This window comes from Phocoena phocoena, chromosome 8, assembly GCF_963924675.1.
Source record: "Phocoena phocoena chromosome 8, mPhoPho1.1, whole genome shotgun sequence".
NCBI classification, from domain to species: domain Eukaryota; kingdom Metazoa; phylum Chordata; class Mammalia; order Artiodactyla; family Phocoenidae; genus Phocoena; species Phocoena phocoena.
The window spans coordinates 14,610,625-14,627,669 of NC_089226.1; the positions used below are offsets into that span (position 1 = coordinate 14,610,625).

The 17,045-nt window shown below is 39.5% G+C and overlaps 1 protein-coding gene and 1 pseudogene across 3 annotated transcripts in view; both read right to left on the reverse strand.

Annotated features, from left to right (window-relative positions):
* The window catches only part of KMT2A (lysine methyltransferase 2A), a 71,177-nt gene that overhangs the window by 19,411 nt on the left and 34,721 nt on the right, over nt 1–17,045 (reverse strand). For 2 of the 3 annotated variants that reach the window (XM_065882948.1, XM_065882946.1), the window contains 16 exons: nt 15,411–15,475; nt 14,554–14,931; nt 13,954–14,027; nt 12,844–12,975; nt 12,156–12,269; nt 8,528–8,674; nt 8,007–8,102; nt 7,675–7,795; nt 6,605–6,718; nt 6,028–6,212; nt 4,872–5,045; nt 4,021–4,131; nt 3,644–3,717; nt 2,299–2,492; nt 1,866–1,972; nt 880–1,017 (listed from right to left, as the gene is read on the reverse strand). In XM_065882948.1, the coding sequence (XP_065739020.1) occupies nt 880–1,017; nt 1,866–1,972; nt 2,299–2,492; nt 3,644–3,717; nt 4,021–4,131; nt 4,872–5,045; nt 6,028–6,212; nt 6,605–6,718; nt 7,675–7,795; nt 8,007–8,102; nt 8,528–8,674; nt 12,156–12,269; nt 12,844–12,975; nt 13,954–14,027; nt 14,554–14,931; nt 15,411–15,475 (2,224 nt within the window). Of the gene's footprint in view, nt 1–879; nt 1,018–1,865; nt 1,973–2,298; nt 2,493–3,643; nt 3,718–4,020; nt 4,132–4,871; nt 5,046–6,027; nt 6,213–6,595; nt 6,719–7,674; nt 7,796–8,006; nt 8,103–8,527; nt 8,675–12,155; nt 12,270–12,843; nt 12,976–13,953; nt 14,028–14,553; nt 14,932–15,410; nt 15,476–17,045 lie in introns of all 3 variants that reach the window. The other variant, XM_065882947.1, reaches the window with a different exon arrangement.
* LOC136127424 (small ribosomal subunit protein uS8-like) lies at nt 13,180–13,568 on the reverse strand (annotated as a pseudogene).

A 17,045-nucleotide genomic window follows, 5' to 3' on the forward strand; every position in this document is an offset into this window, starting at 1 on the left:
ACGAGCCATGAAGCCTCCTCTACAAATCCTTTCTTTCCTAGGGCCCATGCGGCCTATGATTATTAAATTTAAATACTACAATTTGATTTAGAACTTGAATCAAAACAGTTTTTTCTAGGATGCACAATTGATTTAGAGAAGATGAAACTTTTAAGATCGATGTTAAAAACATCATCTTGGTAGAAAGCTGTTATATCCAAAAGAACTCAGTTCTGGTAAGATTATACTAGTCAGAGACGTTAACAGTTCTTAATTACTAGGCTTAACTGATGAATTTATGTGATTCAAAGATTTCCTTCAACTAGGCTGTATGTTACTACCTCATTCTGTCACAGTCACAGTCTGGGCTCCTCTCCAGGGAAGACTTTTTATTTGTGCTCTCTGCACATTTTACTTATGTTTCTTATGCATGTGCTATTTTTTGTTTCTTCCCGATAATCCTTCATTTTCTCCCCCCATCAAAATATAGCTTTAAAAATTTTACTCCTTCATAGCCTTTTCTGATTACTCTAAGCTGCTACCAATCGCTTTCTACATCTCCGTGTATGTATTTTGTGGGTTTATCCTATGGGGCCTCAGAGTGCTGATTCAACTGGAACCTCTGAGGTCATTTTGTCTAAATCACTTAATAAATTAATACCTTTCTTGGGCATCTGAATTATCTCCCCAACTGGATAAGACTTTGTTTTCCATTTCTTTTGTACCCATCCTCCAAGGGTCAGACCAGCAATCTGCCTACAGGGTACACCAATATTTGCTGCTGGCTAACCATTCTGAAGGAGCTACGAGAAACACCAGCGAGGCAGCATTTAGCCCCAGAAAGAACATCTGGACACTGAGACGGAGTCTCTTCCGTAACATTCACCCACAGGTTCTTACCAGCTGCTTGCCCCTGATCACAGCCATATGCACATTCTTCAGTGACCCATCATCATCTTCAAACACTTCTGCCGACCACAAAGCGCAATTTACATGTGTCCATTCGTTTTGGCCAATGTAGAGCAAACGGCCAGCATCCTATGAAACAAGAGATTTCCTTTTTTCTTTGAAGAATATAATGTCAAATAGGGTTTTCCTTGGTATTAGCTTTCCCTCATTCAGGATAACTTCAGTAAATCAAGCCTAATTCTTTAACTTAGGGGTGCACACAAAAATCACAATTCGAAGTTTCTTTGTTTTCACTTCTCACCTTTTTCGATTACCTTTTCCACAGGCTGGAAATATTTTATAATCATAAAGGATTAAAGAACAAGCAATATGTGTTAGGTTTACAGAAGTGCCCACTGACTTCTTTAATGCCATATTTCAAAGCCAGTTCTCTCAGCTTGCCTTAAAAACCTTTTTTAAAAAAACTGTAAGCTTACTATGTGCCAGGACCCAAATAAGGCTTTACATACATTATTTCCTTTAATCCTCATAACCATTCTGAGGTAAGAGCATTATTATCCTCATTTTAAAAATGAAACTGAGGGTCAGAGAGGTAAACTCTCTGCCACGGTCAACAAGTAGGCGGCAAAGCACAGCAATGAATCCAGGCAAACCGCCAGACCCGGGGACCTTAACCACACTGCTAACAACTACATGAAACACAAGCTATTTAATGCGCAACTTCTGTTTTATTCGCTTTCATAGAATCTTTTTTTGAGGAACTGCCAATAGAAATTACAAGATATCAGCACGTTAATTTAAGGCAACTCATCTTTTAAATCAATTAAATCAGTTATAGAAAAATAACCCCCAAATGCCACAAACTAAGCGACAAATATTCACTGAATAAACGGCACTGGTCACCAAGTTTAGACGCAAAGAGGTCGTTATTGGCTGGTCTACTAAGCAGGACGGACCCAGTGCACCAAGGTACTTACATTAGCACTGTCGTCACCGTACGTCAAACACAATGCACACTGTCTATTATCTTCTATGCCCGGGGGTGGGTTCAGTTCTGGACTGTCTTCTCGACTCCTATCGGTACCTTGGAACCCAGAAGACATACAGTTAAAATTGGCAATACTATGTCTGATACCCAGGAAAAAAGAAAACAATTCAGCTTAAATAGCCTAGAGCCTATGAAATCAACACTTTCAAAAAGTGTTCCAAGTTACGCTACCTTACTATCCGTTACATTACTTGTATCAATTCTCTGTTAACATTCCAAGTGAAGCAAAAATGATGATTTTATTACATTTAAGGATCACCGGGAAATTTTTCCAATACGGAAGTACATTAAACTTAGAGTCACAAAGTCAATCATTTGCACCCAGAGAGAAATGGATAACAAGTCTTCATTTGGTGTCTTACTCAAAATTGGTGGTGTAGGAGGATGCAGAGGAGTTGGTGAGTCTGGCTCTCCAGGCCCTTTAGGTTTGGGAGCTGGAATGATTTTCTTCATTAAAGGAGGCTGCTCAGTGTGGCTGTTTTCCTCTCGCTCCTGCCACTGAGCATAATTATGGTCAAGTGAAGGTGGAAGCACTGCGTTTGGTAACATCCCACTGCTGGAAATAATTGATTCAACAAGTATTTATTGAACTCCTACAAGATACCCAGAACTGTACAAAACAGTCAAATTCTTGATATCATCAGGTCTCAGGCCTGGGCATAAGCCTCACAGACTGTAAGAACAAGTCACAGAATTTGAAAACTGCCTACACAGGACTTTATTATTTTTAAAAATATAATCCCGATGTATTGTGACTCTTGGTTAAACATCTAGAAACAAATGATAACCTTATCAATGCGTCAAAAGGATTTACTGGAATAAAAATTTAAGGTTATACACGGAGAATCAAGAACTGTTGAGAACTACTGAGCCTGTGCTCCGCAACGAGAGGCCGCCATAGTGAGAGGCCCGCTCACCACGATTAAGAGTGGCCCCCCACTTGCCACAACTAGCGAAAGCCCTCGCACAGAAACGAAGACGCAACACAGCAAAAATAAATAAATTAATTAATAAACTCCTAAATAAGATAGAACCCAGCTATAACTGGGCTATATATATAGTACGTGTATTGTACATATGCCACAAGTTCCCTAAAACAACAAATACATAAATAAAGAAAAAAAGGGCAGCAGACTGCAATAAACATTAAGTGTTGTCTCTAAACCAGCAATAAAAAGGCATTTCAGGGCTTCCCTGGTGGTGCAGTGGTTTAGAATCCGTCTGCCAATGCAAGGGACACGGGTTCGATCCCTGGCCCAGGAAGATTCCACATGCTGCAGAGTAACTAAGCCCATGCACCGCAACTACTGAGCCTGTGCTCTAGAGCCCGAGTGTCACAACTACTGAAGCCCGCGTGCCACAACTACTGAAGCCTGCGCGCCTAGAGCCCACGCGCCTAGAGCCCGTGCTCTGCAGCAACAGAAGCCATGACAATGAGAAGCCCGCGCACCACAACGAAGAGTAGCCCCCGCTCGCGCGACTAGTTGCTCATGCAACTAGAGAAAGCCCACACACAGCAACGAAGACCCAACACAGCCAAAACACAAACAAATAAATAAATAAAATAATTTTTTTAAAAAAAGGCATTTCAAATGATTAATCTTTAATATTAAAACCTAGTCTAAAAAAACCCCTCAATCTAAAACTATAAGAGCGCTCAGATTTCTAGCTGATGAAGCGAAAAAAAGTAATACTGAATTTACTCACTTGCTTGATACTTTATTTGGCTCCCAAAACCTGGACTTTTTGACACTGAACCATGGAAAAACACGTTCCATTTGCTAACAGAAAAACAAACAAACAAAATGTAAGCATGTGACCATTCATTTGGAAAGCACATAAAACCCAACAACTTCACACCAGCTTCTCTGTCAATATGAGGATGATTTCAGGCCACCAAAGGAAAGATCCATCCACTCCGGAACCTCACTAATCTCCTCCCAAAGAATCAGAGGAACGAATCAAACGAAAAATGATTTATACACATGACAAAGCAAAACATAGATGAGAACAAGTCTGTTCTGTTCATGTGGTAACAACCCACGGATTAAGCATCAAAGACATGAACTATTAATATCATTCACCCGAATAAAGAAGGACTTGACCATGCTGTTGGCTTTTTTAATCTCTGGCTGCCCTCCATCTGAGTTAATGGCTGCTTGAATGATCTTCACGATATCATCACTGAACTCCAACTGTATACAAAAACAAAGCATTAATTATTCATAGAACAGTGTGCTCTCAAAACCACTTCCTCTTCCCTCCTAAATCATCCAGCACAGAGAACCAATAGAAAATGCACACCCCATTCTAATACAATGCAAGTTCTCTTCAGTGGAGGCCTTTGGGATTCAGTTCATAATTAACTTGTGGCAGTCAAGACATGCCAGGCTAATAAGGTAAGAATGCAGATAAATTAGCTGTATCCTGGTAAGTTACCAAACAGGGCCACGATTTCTTACTTAGACTGAAATGAATAAACAACTGAATAGCAAACACGGACCATGACATAACAGATGATCATTTCCTGCACTTCCTTAAAATCATAAAATTAAAAGGCATCTATCTAGAAGTGAACATCCATCATAAAAGGACATATTATTCAGATATGATCTCAAAAGGGGCAAACCAATTAATTGCAATTAGTAATTTTCCATAAACAGTTTTAATATAAAAATAATTTTAATATAAAAATAATTCTTGAAGAACTCAGGTGAAAGCCAAATAAAAAGACACTACCTTGCCTATCATAACCCATCTCTTCCAAAACACAGAACTAAAATGACTCACATATTTTTAGGTATTTAAAACCACATGACATTTCTAAATACAATACAAACCATCCTTTAATGCTAACACCCAGCCTCATCCCCCAAAAGACCCAAGGAAGCTAAACTGGAGCTGGAAATTTGGGTAGTTTGCTGTATAGACATACCACAGATGTGTAGTTCCCTTGGTCCATTTTCCTCTTGACTCCTTCCAGATCTAAAGGCTGTTGATCTTCCTGTTTGCTGACCTCAGTAAGCACTGGTGGATCAGGGCCTTCTGGGGAGCTGCGGGAAGGTATACTCTCCTCTGTCTCAGGATTTAAGTCCGGAGGTTTGGCAGCCTGTCGTCAGGAAAGATATGTTTCTTTTATCTAACACTGAAAATGAGGCACCTATGTAGATTCTACTAAAATGAATAAAGATGGTACTGAATGATGCGTACTATAAAACCTAAAGAACTTGAAAATAATCAGAGATTTCTCAAATACGAGAAAAGGAAAGTTAAAACAAGCTGGCTATCTAATAGCTTGGCTAGGCTCACTAAGGAGCTTTGCTTGATAACTCCCAACCTAGTATGAAGAAACAGAAACCGTCCAATTCCTTTTGAGTAAGACACAGATACAGCTAATTTTCCTATTCAAAAAACAGACTCTGTTAAAAGATAAAGCAGCAGCCTAGCTCTGAGTTAAAGCTATCCATGTGGTTCTTCCAACATTATACCTGTGTTCCCAATGACTACTTTATGTATATAGTTCATGACTTAAACGGACAAGAAGCAGTGATTTTCAAATCGTGTCCTGAGGAGCCCTGGAACTTTCCTGGAGCCGAAGGGTCTCTGGCTCCACTACCACCCTCACAGATCAGGCCGCCATCCTGCTCCCTCTTGCCTCGAGCACCACCACTGCCTCCTAACCACGGCTCCTGCCTGTAGGCTCAGTCCTCTCCAATCCTTCCTCTCACTCCAGTCAGAATCATTTTTTTATTTTTTTCTAAGAAGCAACTCTGATCAGGTTACTCTTTTGGGTGAAGTCCTTCATTGGGCTCCCCATGGCCTTCAGAATACAAAGTCCAAATTTCATATTACAACAGCAAGACCTTTGAAAGAGATATGGCTCCTTCCTTCTTCTTACCCCAGAGAAGGGTTTTACTCTTGGCGCTAAAAATTTTCTTAATAGCCTAAGGCCAAAACAAGGAACTCGACAAAACTAAATAAAGAGTGAGGCAAAAGAAAACAAACTGAAAAGCACACACACACAAAAACGCACACATTCCACGACTAGGCACAAACCACCATTCGGAATACAAAATGAGACGTGGGCCTACCTGTCGGTAGCGCAGCAAGTGGCTGGTGGTCCGAGAGTTCAACAAGGCTGTCAGCACTTGCTTCAGAGAGATCTGGAGCTCTTTTTCAAGGGCCAGTCGCCACTCCGCAGGGTGCCGCTCAGTACAGTTCACACAAGTGTAGGCCACACTTTCCGGAAGATTAGACAGGATCTCATACATCTCATCTGGGAAAACAAAAACCTACAATGATGAGGTGCTCTGAAGAGTGGGAGACAGGGAAAAGAGAAAGCTATTCCACTGAACTTAATATCAAGCTGCATGTTCGAACAGTATTAAGACTCTCACACCCCTGAAGAACTCAGGATTTAGTCACTAGAGAATCAGTAGGTTATGGTATCCACAAAGGACAGCACATAAATATCTTAAAGAATGTGTTCAAGATAAGTGAGCACAAATTTAACACAATGTTCTTATTTTACAGACTAAACAATAAATTTAAAAAGACTTCAAGTAACAACACTACCATAATTTTATGTTTATAGTACTTTGGGGGCTGTAAATGCAGCTGTACCAAGAAAGAAGGAAACTGTAATAAAAAGACTCCAACCTTCTGTACCTGAAAGATTCTCACATTTGGAATGGACCCATCGATCACATTTCCCACACTGCATCATCTTACTCTCGTAGTCATCGTCATCATAACACTTATCACAGAGAGGGCAGAAGTTTCCTGAAAGCAAAGCAAAGTTTTCAGCAGAGCTCTGGTTCACATACCAACGCCTCTAAAGCCCTTGACTCACATATGCCAACGTGATGTAAAATGCCAGCCACCATATTCTGCTTCTGAAACTACTTACAAATGCCAGCATGCATCTACCATGGAATGTTTACACATCTGTAAAGTGTCAAGATTATTCTGAGCTCTCAGAATATGCCACTAGTTCTCTTCTTTAGACCCATTTTTAAAGGTCATGAGGTAGATTTTATAGACAACGTAATAGAAAAAGAATGGAAGAGAGAACTTTCTCTCTTAAACATTCCAAAGAAATGTTTAAATTTTTAAGAAAGAGGAGAGGGTAATGGGAGTAAAAAAACACAGTTAATTTACACTTTTCCCTTATTCCTAGTGCTTTTACATTAGAGCTTAGAGCAGTGCTTCCCAAAATTCGGAAGAACATACACCCTTCATCAATTTGTTTTATCCACGTATCACCTCTTATTATTTTTTACTTAATAGACTTAACATTGATTTGCTTATTTTAAATAACTTCAGTAGTGAACTTTATATCGTTATTATCCTAAGTCAGTTTAATGTATTGGCTAAAATTTTTTTCTAGCACAACTATTAAGATCAAATCTTTGACTCAGTACCACCTAAAGTCATTTCTGAAACAATCAAATGGATATATACCTCACTTTGGGAAATAGTGGTTTAGAGCATTTCTTTGTGGTGAGTTACTATAAAAAGTCTCCTTGATTCATCCCCCCAAAGATAACAAAACCTTCCTAGTTGCTCTAAGCCTCTGTGTAAGGAAAAGAGCAAGACCAGAAACTTAGGAAATTTGTCTAAATGGCATCCTGGACAAGAATGGTAAGACCTTTTCATTCCACTGCAGTGTCCAGTTCACCTCCCAAAACACTAAGTACAACCTCTAAAAGTTGACAAAACTGGCTTTTCTGAGGTACCTTTAGCAAAGAGTTTGGCACAATCATGGCAGAGTGAGAAATCGTGAGACCACTGTGCATCCCACCCTTTGCCGGGAGTCGTGGATCCACAGCTCTTGCAGCGAACACACTTGGTACAGATCTGGAAGAGATGAAAGAAATTCAATAGGAACTTCTTATTTTTAATATCTCTTCTTATTTAAGAAGGTCTCAAATGCAATCCATTTCTAGAGTTGACTTCTCTACTGGGACGGCTTTTCTTCCTCAAGCAGGACAGTCCTCTTACAATTTGTGCACGCCTGACAGTCCCATGACAATTCTCTCTGAAACTGCCCATTGTGTGAGAAACTCACCCAAACTTTCTTTTTCTTTGTGGGTTTGGTGGGGTAATTTGGTCCCAGGCACTCAGGGTGATAGCTGTTTCGGCACTTATTACACTCCAGCAGCTGCTGTAAGAAAATAAGAAGGCAAAAAGGTGGGCATCACCTCACCTTCACTGGACACCTGTCACTTAGTACCCCATTTCATACTTATCTTCAAGTAAATACAGCACATCACTGTGACGGCTTAAATTTCCTCATAAATTATTTACTCTCAAGGCATAGGGATTTATGTCCTGCCAAAGGCACTCAGTGGTGAACATTCTGATAAAGGAGATTTGATTTATTTTGAGGACCTTATCCAATGCCACGTTTTCTGCTATACTCCCAAAATTAAATTAAAACACAACAATAGGCAATCGATTACACCCAGTTAAACAGTAAAAACAGGCTAAGCCAACAGAGGAAAAATATGCATACGAAATCCTAGATTAAAAGGCAGAAATGGAGATACAAAGTAATACTGTAAGTGGCCCCATTACTCAGCGCCGTACCTTGGTGGCCTGGTGCTGCCTTCCACAAACATGACAGAACTTGCAGCGCCGACAACACCAGTTTTCCAGCTGGTCCTCCAGAGGGCGCTCGTGCTCCTCCAAACAAAACTTGTGGAAGGGCTCACAACAGACTTGGCAATACACAAACTAGGGGTAAGACGGGAACACAGAGGCGCTCAAATAGCACGTAGAAATATCAACCAAATCCTACCTGCTTACTTTGAGCTTTAGGAGTAGTGGTGTACATACTTTATTCAACATGTTCACTAAGCAATGACTATGTTAAAAAAGGAGAATACTGGGGAGTTTCAGGGGACTAAAGTAGTAATAATAGTAGAATTATAAAATAACTAAATAGATACAATCTAAGATTTAATAGAATGTGCTTAAATGCCATAAAAGAGGTATCAACAAAGAGCTAAGGCAATGTAAAAGAGTGGAGTAAGGGGAAACAGGGATGGTTTTAAAGGCTCTCTATAATCTACTAAATGACTGTAAGCTCTGGTTTGTCCTTCCCATCTCTAATTTTAGAAATAAGTTATTTTCATACTGATAAAGAGATTTTCAGAAATTCAAATGAGTGTGACTCATAATTTTCTTCTGCCATAAAAGAATCAGTGGGACAACTGGTCAAAACTAAATAAAGTCTACTTAAATAATTGTAATATACCAACGTTAATTTCCTGATTTTGATAATTATATTGTGGTTATATAAGAGGATGTCCTTGGTTTTAGGAAATACACAGTATAAAATTTAAAGGTAAAAGGGCATATGTCTGCAACTTGCTCTCAGATTTTAAGAAAAAAAGGTCTACATATAAAATGTGTGTACATATTTTATTTCTTATTTTGTACAATACATATACAAAGAGAAAAGGATAAAGCAAATTAAAAATATTAATGCTAAAAGCAATTTTACTCCAATAAAAAAAATATTGGGCTTCCCTGGTGGCGCAGTGGTTGAGAGTCAGCCTGCCGATGCAGGGGACGCGGGTTCGTGCCCCGGTCCGGGAAGATGCCACATGCCGCGGAGCGGCTAGTTTCCTGAGCCATGGCCGCTGAGCCTGCGCGTCGGGAGCCTGTGCTCCGCAACGCGAGAGGCCACAACAGTGAGAGGCCCGCATACCGCCAAAAAAAAAAAAAAAAATTAATGCTTGGGGAATCCAGGTAAAGGGTGTATGGGAATTCTTTGTACCACTCTTGTAGCTTTTCTGTAAATCTGAAATCATGTCAACATAAGAAGTTTTAAAAAATCTGAATGGAGGGAAAATTCATCAAGCACTGGTTATGCTTTAGGAGTGCAATATAGGCAGTGGGCTATTCATTTTCTAATTTCAGTTTTTAGGAATCCTGTGGGATTGCTGTCACAGCTACACAATTTAAATTAGAGCAATTACACTCTGGAAAAAAAAAACAACCTGTTTTAACACAGAAGTTGAAGTACTGGTGTTACGAAAATAAGTTATTCCTGTGGGTAACGTGTATGGATGTAACGAGAGTTAAGATTATGTAGGAAAAGAGGTACAGTAGACCCCTAGCACTTATATAGACTGAACAGTCTCAAGTTTCAACGCTATCTAAAGCAACTCCAGCACTTAGAACAATATATTGCTCGTAAGAGGCACTAAGAAAATATTTCCTTAGCGAATACCAGGCAATAATTTTGCTAATGTAATTTATTTTTTTAATGCCCTTATTTTATTTTATTAAATGTCTGAATCACTAAATTTTTTAAAAAAATATTGCTGAACGTTTACAATGACAATTCTGCATTTCTCCGTATACTTTATCATATAATGATGTCATATATTTTCTAAATTTCTTGAATCTATATTTAAGATACAACCATATAATAAAAACCCCAAGGAAAACAAAACTTACACCTCAAAATTATTGTTCATCCCATTACTATTTAAGCTGCTAATTTTTGCCCATTAAAACTCCTTTTTTCTTCACATATTTAAAAATCCACATACTGGTATCATTTTCATTTAAAAAGTCACTCTTTAACATATAACTTTCAGCATACGGTTATTTGTGAATATAATTTTGCAGAAAAATTACTCTATGTCTGATAGTTTACTTTTGAAATTATTTAGAAAGCTTAAAGATGTAGAAGAAAAATAGCGTATCGGATTATATAATCTGCATACATAAAGGATTTGCATTGAACTAAATCACAGAGGCAGTTTTGGTGAACTCTTATTCAATATTGTCTGCACTTGCTAATGCGTAATTTAAAATAGCAAGTGGGCAGGACTGAATGTCTTAGTTAGTGAGTCTCAATGATTGCTCCACATCTGGATTACAACTTGGCTTTGGGTTTTCTTTATGACCTTAGAATACATATGTGACAAATAATAACCTAAGGAGGTATTCAGGAATTGAGAACTGTATGAACGACAAATTACTGCTTCCTAGTTAAAACTGTGCTACCTTTTCTTCCCCTTATGGTAAAGGTGGCACATACTCACTGCAAAAAAACTCAGAAAGATAAAGAAAAAACAAAAGTCAACCACAATCCAACTACACTCTTAAGATTCTGGTGTAAATCCTTCAGAATTCTTTCTACATATATATTTCAAAAACATTTTTCCAAACCAAAACGGGATCATGCTTTTTACATACTATTTTGTGACCTGCTCTTTTAACTCAGTGATGTGTCATGGACATCTTTCCATGTCAATATGATTCTATATTATCATCTTTAGGACTTCATGTGTGCCATTATACGCAAGTCCTATAATTACTTTAACCGAAGTACCAGCCCCTTATTGATGACTTTTCGGGTTGTCTCCAATTTTTTATTATCATAAATACTGAAATAAACCCTTCAGTTTATTATATATATACAAATATTTATACATTTAGAAGGGTTTATTATATACATACATGTATACAAACATACATACACATATAATTTATCTAATTATATCCTCAAGATAAATGCCTGGAGTGCAATTGCTGGGTTAGAGGGTATACCCATTTTAAAGATAAATACATACTTCCAAACAATCTTCTCAGAAAGACTGTAACTAATTTAGATTTCCAGAAACAGAAAGTCTCCATTTCCACTTGATCCTTTTTATCATGCTTTAATTTACAGTGTTTGGTAATCAGAAGGCTTAACGCTCCCCTCCCACCATGTATTTACTTCTCGTTTTGTGAATTATATACTCCTGCCCTTACACTGTTTTTTTTTTAACTGAGTGTTTTCCTTTTTCTTATTAATTGCTAAGAGCTCTTTATAGACAAGGAAGTTTTGCTATTCAACATAAAACAACTATCAACAGCATATCTCTTTTTCTAGAGAAACATTATTTCTTCCATGTTTGGACGTCTAGCAAAAAATCAGAACTCTACTAATGAGTGAATTTAAGAGATGAAACTATTAAACTTTTCACACTCAATAACTGCTACTCTAAAAACAAAAACCAACCTGCTACTCTAGTAAAAAGCAGACTCCTTCCTGAAATTTCTAAAAAACTTCAAAGCATTGCATTTGCAGGTTTCAACAGGATATAGTGCCTGCTATATACCAACAAAACAGAATAGAATGATTTCTTTCATCACAGCAAAATAATCTATCAGTATACTGTCTGGGGTACCAAGAAGCAGGATATCTTACCTCTACATGCCCACTACTGGCACAGAGAAAGCAAACCACCCTGGGTGTTATAGGAACAGAAGTCAAGATTCCTAAGCCTCCCATCTCCCACACATTTTCTGCTTCACAATCCTCCTGCGGAGAGAGAGAAAAAGATAATTTTGACAGTTTTACGACAACGCTGCACTGAAAAAACGCTGCATTGAAAATAAGGACGAAAAGCATAAAATTAGAGTGACACCAGAATGTCGAGAATATTTCATCTCAATGAGTTCAAAGTAACTGCCGCTTTAAAGATTTTAAATCTCAGACACAAACTCTTAAAAGGCTCACCTGTTAACTACAATGCAAAGATTTACTGGGATTGAATTTCCCTTAGAGTTTTGCTGATTCAAGCGATCATCACGGTTTGATAATACCTATGTGAAAGAAGCACTTCCTCAGATACTGTTCTCATCTAAAAGCACTTTACAGCTCAGGATGGGCAGGACTGGCTCCGTGCCTCTGTACTTCAGTCAGTTCACAGACTGACCTGGTAACACCGACCGGAGTTCTCACACACCTGAACCCATCTATTAATGGCAGATCTTCATTCGTCCGCCCCACCCCCCGAATGAATTTCCTCTCTTTCAACACCTTTGGTAACATCATTTTCTTGATTTAAAGTCCACGACACTCAATATACTCCGTGGTCACTGAACACTTTTACCTTAAAGTCCACTCTGATCCTGTGGACTCCATCTGCTGGGACTTTTTGCTTTGAACTATTGCCATTGGAGAGAGTGCTGAGGATGTTCAAAGTGCCTGCATTCTCCTGCTTACTGACTGGAGGTGGTTTTTCCTATGGGGATAGAAGATGGATAAAGAACAAATCCACACCCTGCCTGCCTTCACTCTTGCAACAGATAATAATGCAAATGACAAATCTTAATAGATCTGGAAAACATGTTTCCAATACAAGTATCCTAGAGAAACAGACAAGTAATCTTCAGGAGAATTTTTTTTTCCATTGAAGCATTTTATTGGCACGTATGTATTTATACCCCTAGAAAACACATCCCAGGCTTTTCCCTCCTGCGTGTCTTCATCTTGCTTCCTCGTGGTCCACGATGCCAGCTGAGGTTGTCAGTACAATGAAACCACACTGACCAGATGGGAGCAGGTTATTCTGCCATTTTTCTAGATCTTGGAGTTGCACACATCAAATCTGGGGCTGATCACTCCACACTTGTGTAACCTGCCTATGAGATTCAAAACAATTTTCCCAGCTCTGTGATCGTCAGTGATTTCAGATTTGCCAACGTAACCATGCTTCATCATCACAGTTTGAAACCGGACAGTAACTCTGGAACACGACTTAGTCAGAACCTGGCATTTGCCTCTCTTTTCAGCATTGCTGATGCTCTCGAGAGCATCAGCCTGGACGTGCATGCACACCACCATGGGGGGCACAGAAAGAACTGGAAAAGTCTTTAAGACCTCTCTCTCCACATAATAAAAATAGTGAGTGACTGTTATAGACAAATACTGCTAACGGACGTTGAGGGGGAAAAAAATTATACTCATCAGCCTGCAGCACAAGCATAAGCATGTGGGGCTACAAAGAAGGGGAAAACAACAACGGGGAAAAGAAGAGAAAAAAAAGGAAGTGAGCTAAAGCCTACACCTGAAGTTTGCTAATTTTAAGAAATTCCACTGCCATCTACACAGAAGCAGAAATGCAGTTTCACTCAATCACGTAAATGTCAAGGATAAGGCTATTTCCCTACAGAATAGAACACATCTTTGACAAATGGCAGGGAAACAAATCTTTCCTCACCTTTTCTTTAGGCTTTTGTTTTACAGGAATACTGGGGCGAGGAGCCACTTTTTTCTGCTTGCTTTGCTCTGGACCTAAAGAATTCAAAATAAACTGCCGTCAGATGCCACTAAATTTACAGTTAATGCTAAACAGCAACGATGACTCTAGCACTGATTGGCCTGCAAAGAAAGGGGCATTAGAAAAAACAAAAAAACATTTAAACTCTAGGCTTTAAATAGGAAATTAAGACAGTATCTCCAACTTAACTGGTTTTTGCTTCTATTTCTTTATTATTATATCACAGTTAAAAGAGAGCTAATTGGAACTTCCCTGGTGGTCCAGTGGTTAATACTCCACGCTCCCAGTGCAGAGGGCCCGGGTCTGATCCGCAGTCAGGGAACTAGATCCCGCATGCATGCCGCAACTAAAAGATCCCTTGGGCCACAACTAAGACCCGGCACAGCCAAAAAAAAATTAAATAAATATTTAAAAGAGAGCTAGTTTTCTTGTACCAAAGACTTAAAAATATACATTTCAGGTTTCCAAATGCTGTTTAAGATGTCAGTGTCCTGTGCTGGTACTTCCGGTTCGGCAGCTCTTCCTGCTGTCCTCACTCACCTGACTCTGGAGGTGGAGGCTGCTTTTTCTTGGGCTCACTAGGAGTGGTCTTGGGGACCTCTTTTCTCGGTGGTGCTGTGCTGGGGGGCTGTAGGGGGACGGCTGGTGCCGGCTGGGAGACCTGCTTGCTGGACTTCCTGGAAGAGGGCGTGGCCACTTGTTTGGCCTCAGGTCCTGGGGTGGAGGCATTCCCTTCCTCACTCTTGTCCTCCGGGGGCTTGCGCGGAGGTGGCTCACTGTTGCTTTTCTTGGGGGCGGGATCCTCTCTTGCCGATGGCGTAGACTTCTGACTAGAGTCCGCCAAGCTCTTCACAATACTGCTCTCTTTGCTCTCTTTCTTTTCACTGGTCTTAGACTTTTTCTCTTTCTTCTTCACAGCTGGGGGTGGGGGGGGAAAGCAAGATTATTTTTCTGTAAGTGAGAAAATTTTATTTAAAATATAAGTATAGGAAAAAATAAAAATAAAAAAAAAATAAAATAAAATATAAGTATAGGAATGTAACAATCTTAGTCTCAGTTTCCTACAGCTAAAGTTGACACTGGAAGACTCAAGAAAGTTAATGCCAAGTTGGCAAGTGAAACAGGTATACTCTCACTACTCTAGGAAATGAAATATAATGTAATTTTTTGTATGAATTTTAAAAAATTTTTCTTATGGAAATATTCAAACATACTCCAAGGTGAAGGGAAGAGTAAAATGAACACTCATGTACCTATCACCCAGCTTCAACAACCAACAGCTCCCTGGGAAACAGCAGTACTTGAAAAAAGGCTCGTATTCTCTTTACACTAGATGCACACAACTATATGACATTAAAGCAGGAAGCATTTGGGGGAAGATCTTTTGACAACACTACCTTTTGCTTGCTTCTGAAGGTAGGCTTTGGAAGGCATCCATTGTAGATTCTGACATTTTCTCATCCTAGAATAATAAGGGATACCATAAAGTAAACTTCATTTAGGAGAGAAGCAATTGAAGCACGTATTAATTCGTCTGCAAGAATCCGTGAACCGTGGGCTTCCCTGGTGGCGCAGCGGTTAAGAACCCACCTGGCAATGCAGCGGACACACGTTAGAGCCCTGGTCCGGGAATATCCCACATGCCGCGGAGCAACGAAGCCCGAGCACCACAACTACTGAGCCCGCGCTCTAGAGCCCGTGAACCACAACTACTGAAGCCCGCGCGCCTAGAGCCTGTGCTCCTCAACAAGAGAAGCCACTGCAATGAGAAGCCCCTGCACCGTGACAGAGTAGCCCCCACTCACCACAACTAGAGAAACCCTGCGCGCAGCAACAAAGACCCAACGCAGCCAAAAATAAATAAATTAATTAATTTTAAAAAAATAAAAAAGAATCCATGAACCTTTACTCAGGTTCATTTTGAGAGTTGAAAAAAGGACTACTCATTATTTAAATTCAAGCCTTTAAATCCTTTGATCAGCAATTTCACCTACCTTGAGGATCTAAAAGGAGCAAATATCAAATTATTTTTGAAATGGGACTCAAATGTCTTGCCACCCAGTACTGACTAGCACCACACACAAAACGATCAGTCGTTATTTCTCGCAGTCAAATCAGTTCTGCTCCCTTATGAGATTATTATTCATATAGTAATCTGAATACAAAATGGACTAAAATTACCCGAGTCCTTTGTCTGCCACTACAATGCTACAGGTCTATCTCAGGGCTTTGAGAGATATTTCTATCCTCAGTTTATTGAAACTCAGAACTTAATTTGAAGTTTAATATTGAACTGAATCCACTGCAACCCCTAAATTTAGTGCCATTTTATCTTGCTATCATATACATTTTTTTGCTGTTCTGTGAATTGTCTCACTTCTTTCCACTAATGGGACTGAGACAAGATTCTTGCTTAAGGCCAGACTAAACCAAAGCACAGAACTTCTCAGTGTCTCCTAGAAACTGTCTCCCCTTAAGTAAGTAATGCAGCATTTCTCCCAATTATGTTTTATATAAATCACTTTCATGTTTTATATAAATCACATTTATATCACACTTTCATGTTTTATATAAATCACATTCCTGGTGCCAGGCACTTGATGAGATACTCAACCACCAAAATTTATTTATGCAATTCTCTTGATCCACTTTAAACAAATTATCCCAGAGAGCAGAAAGTGCATCCACAAACTGACTAGAAAAAGGGAAAAAAGGTAGAGTAATCAAAACTCCCAGGGAATTCCCTGGCGGTCCAGTGGTTAGGACTCGGCGCTTTCACTGCCGTGGCCCGGGTTCGATCCCGGGTTGGGGAACTAAGATTCCGCAAGTGGCATGCGGGGTTGGGGAAGACTTCCACAGGCATGAAAATATGCTGAGAGTTAGAGAGTGGAGAGACTTATATCACCAATATTTCCTGAATGCCATAAAGATAAAGGTAATTTCAGTTGACCTGATAAAGAGCAGGCCTAAACTCATTGGTGATTCAGTAGAAACCCTCCAGAGTTGCACTGATACGGCAGCTCTAGACACAC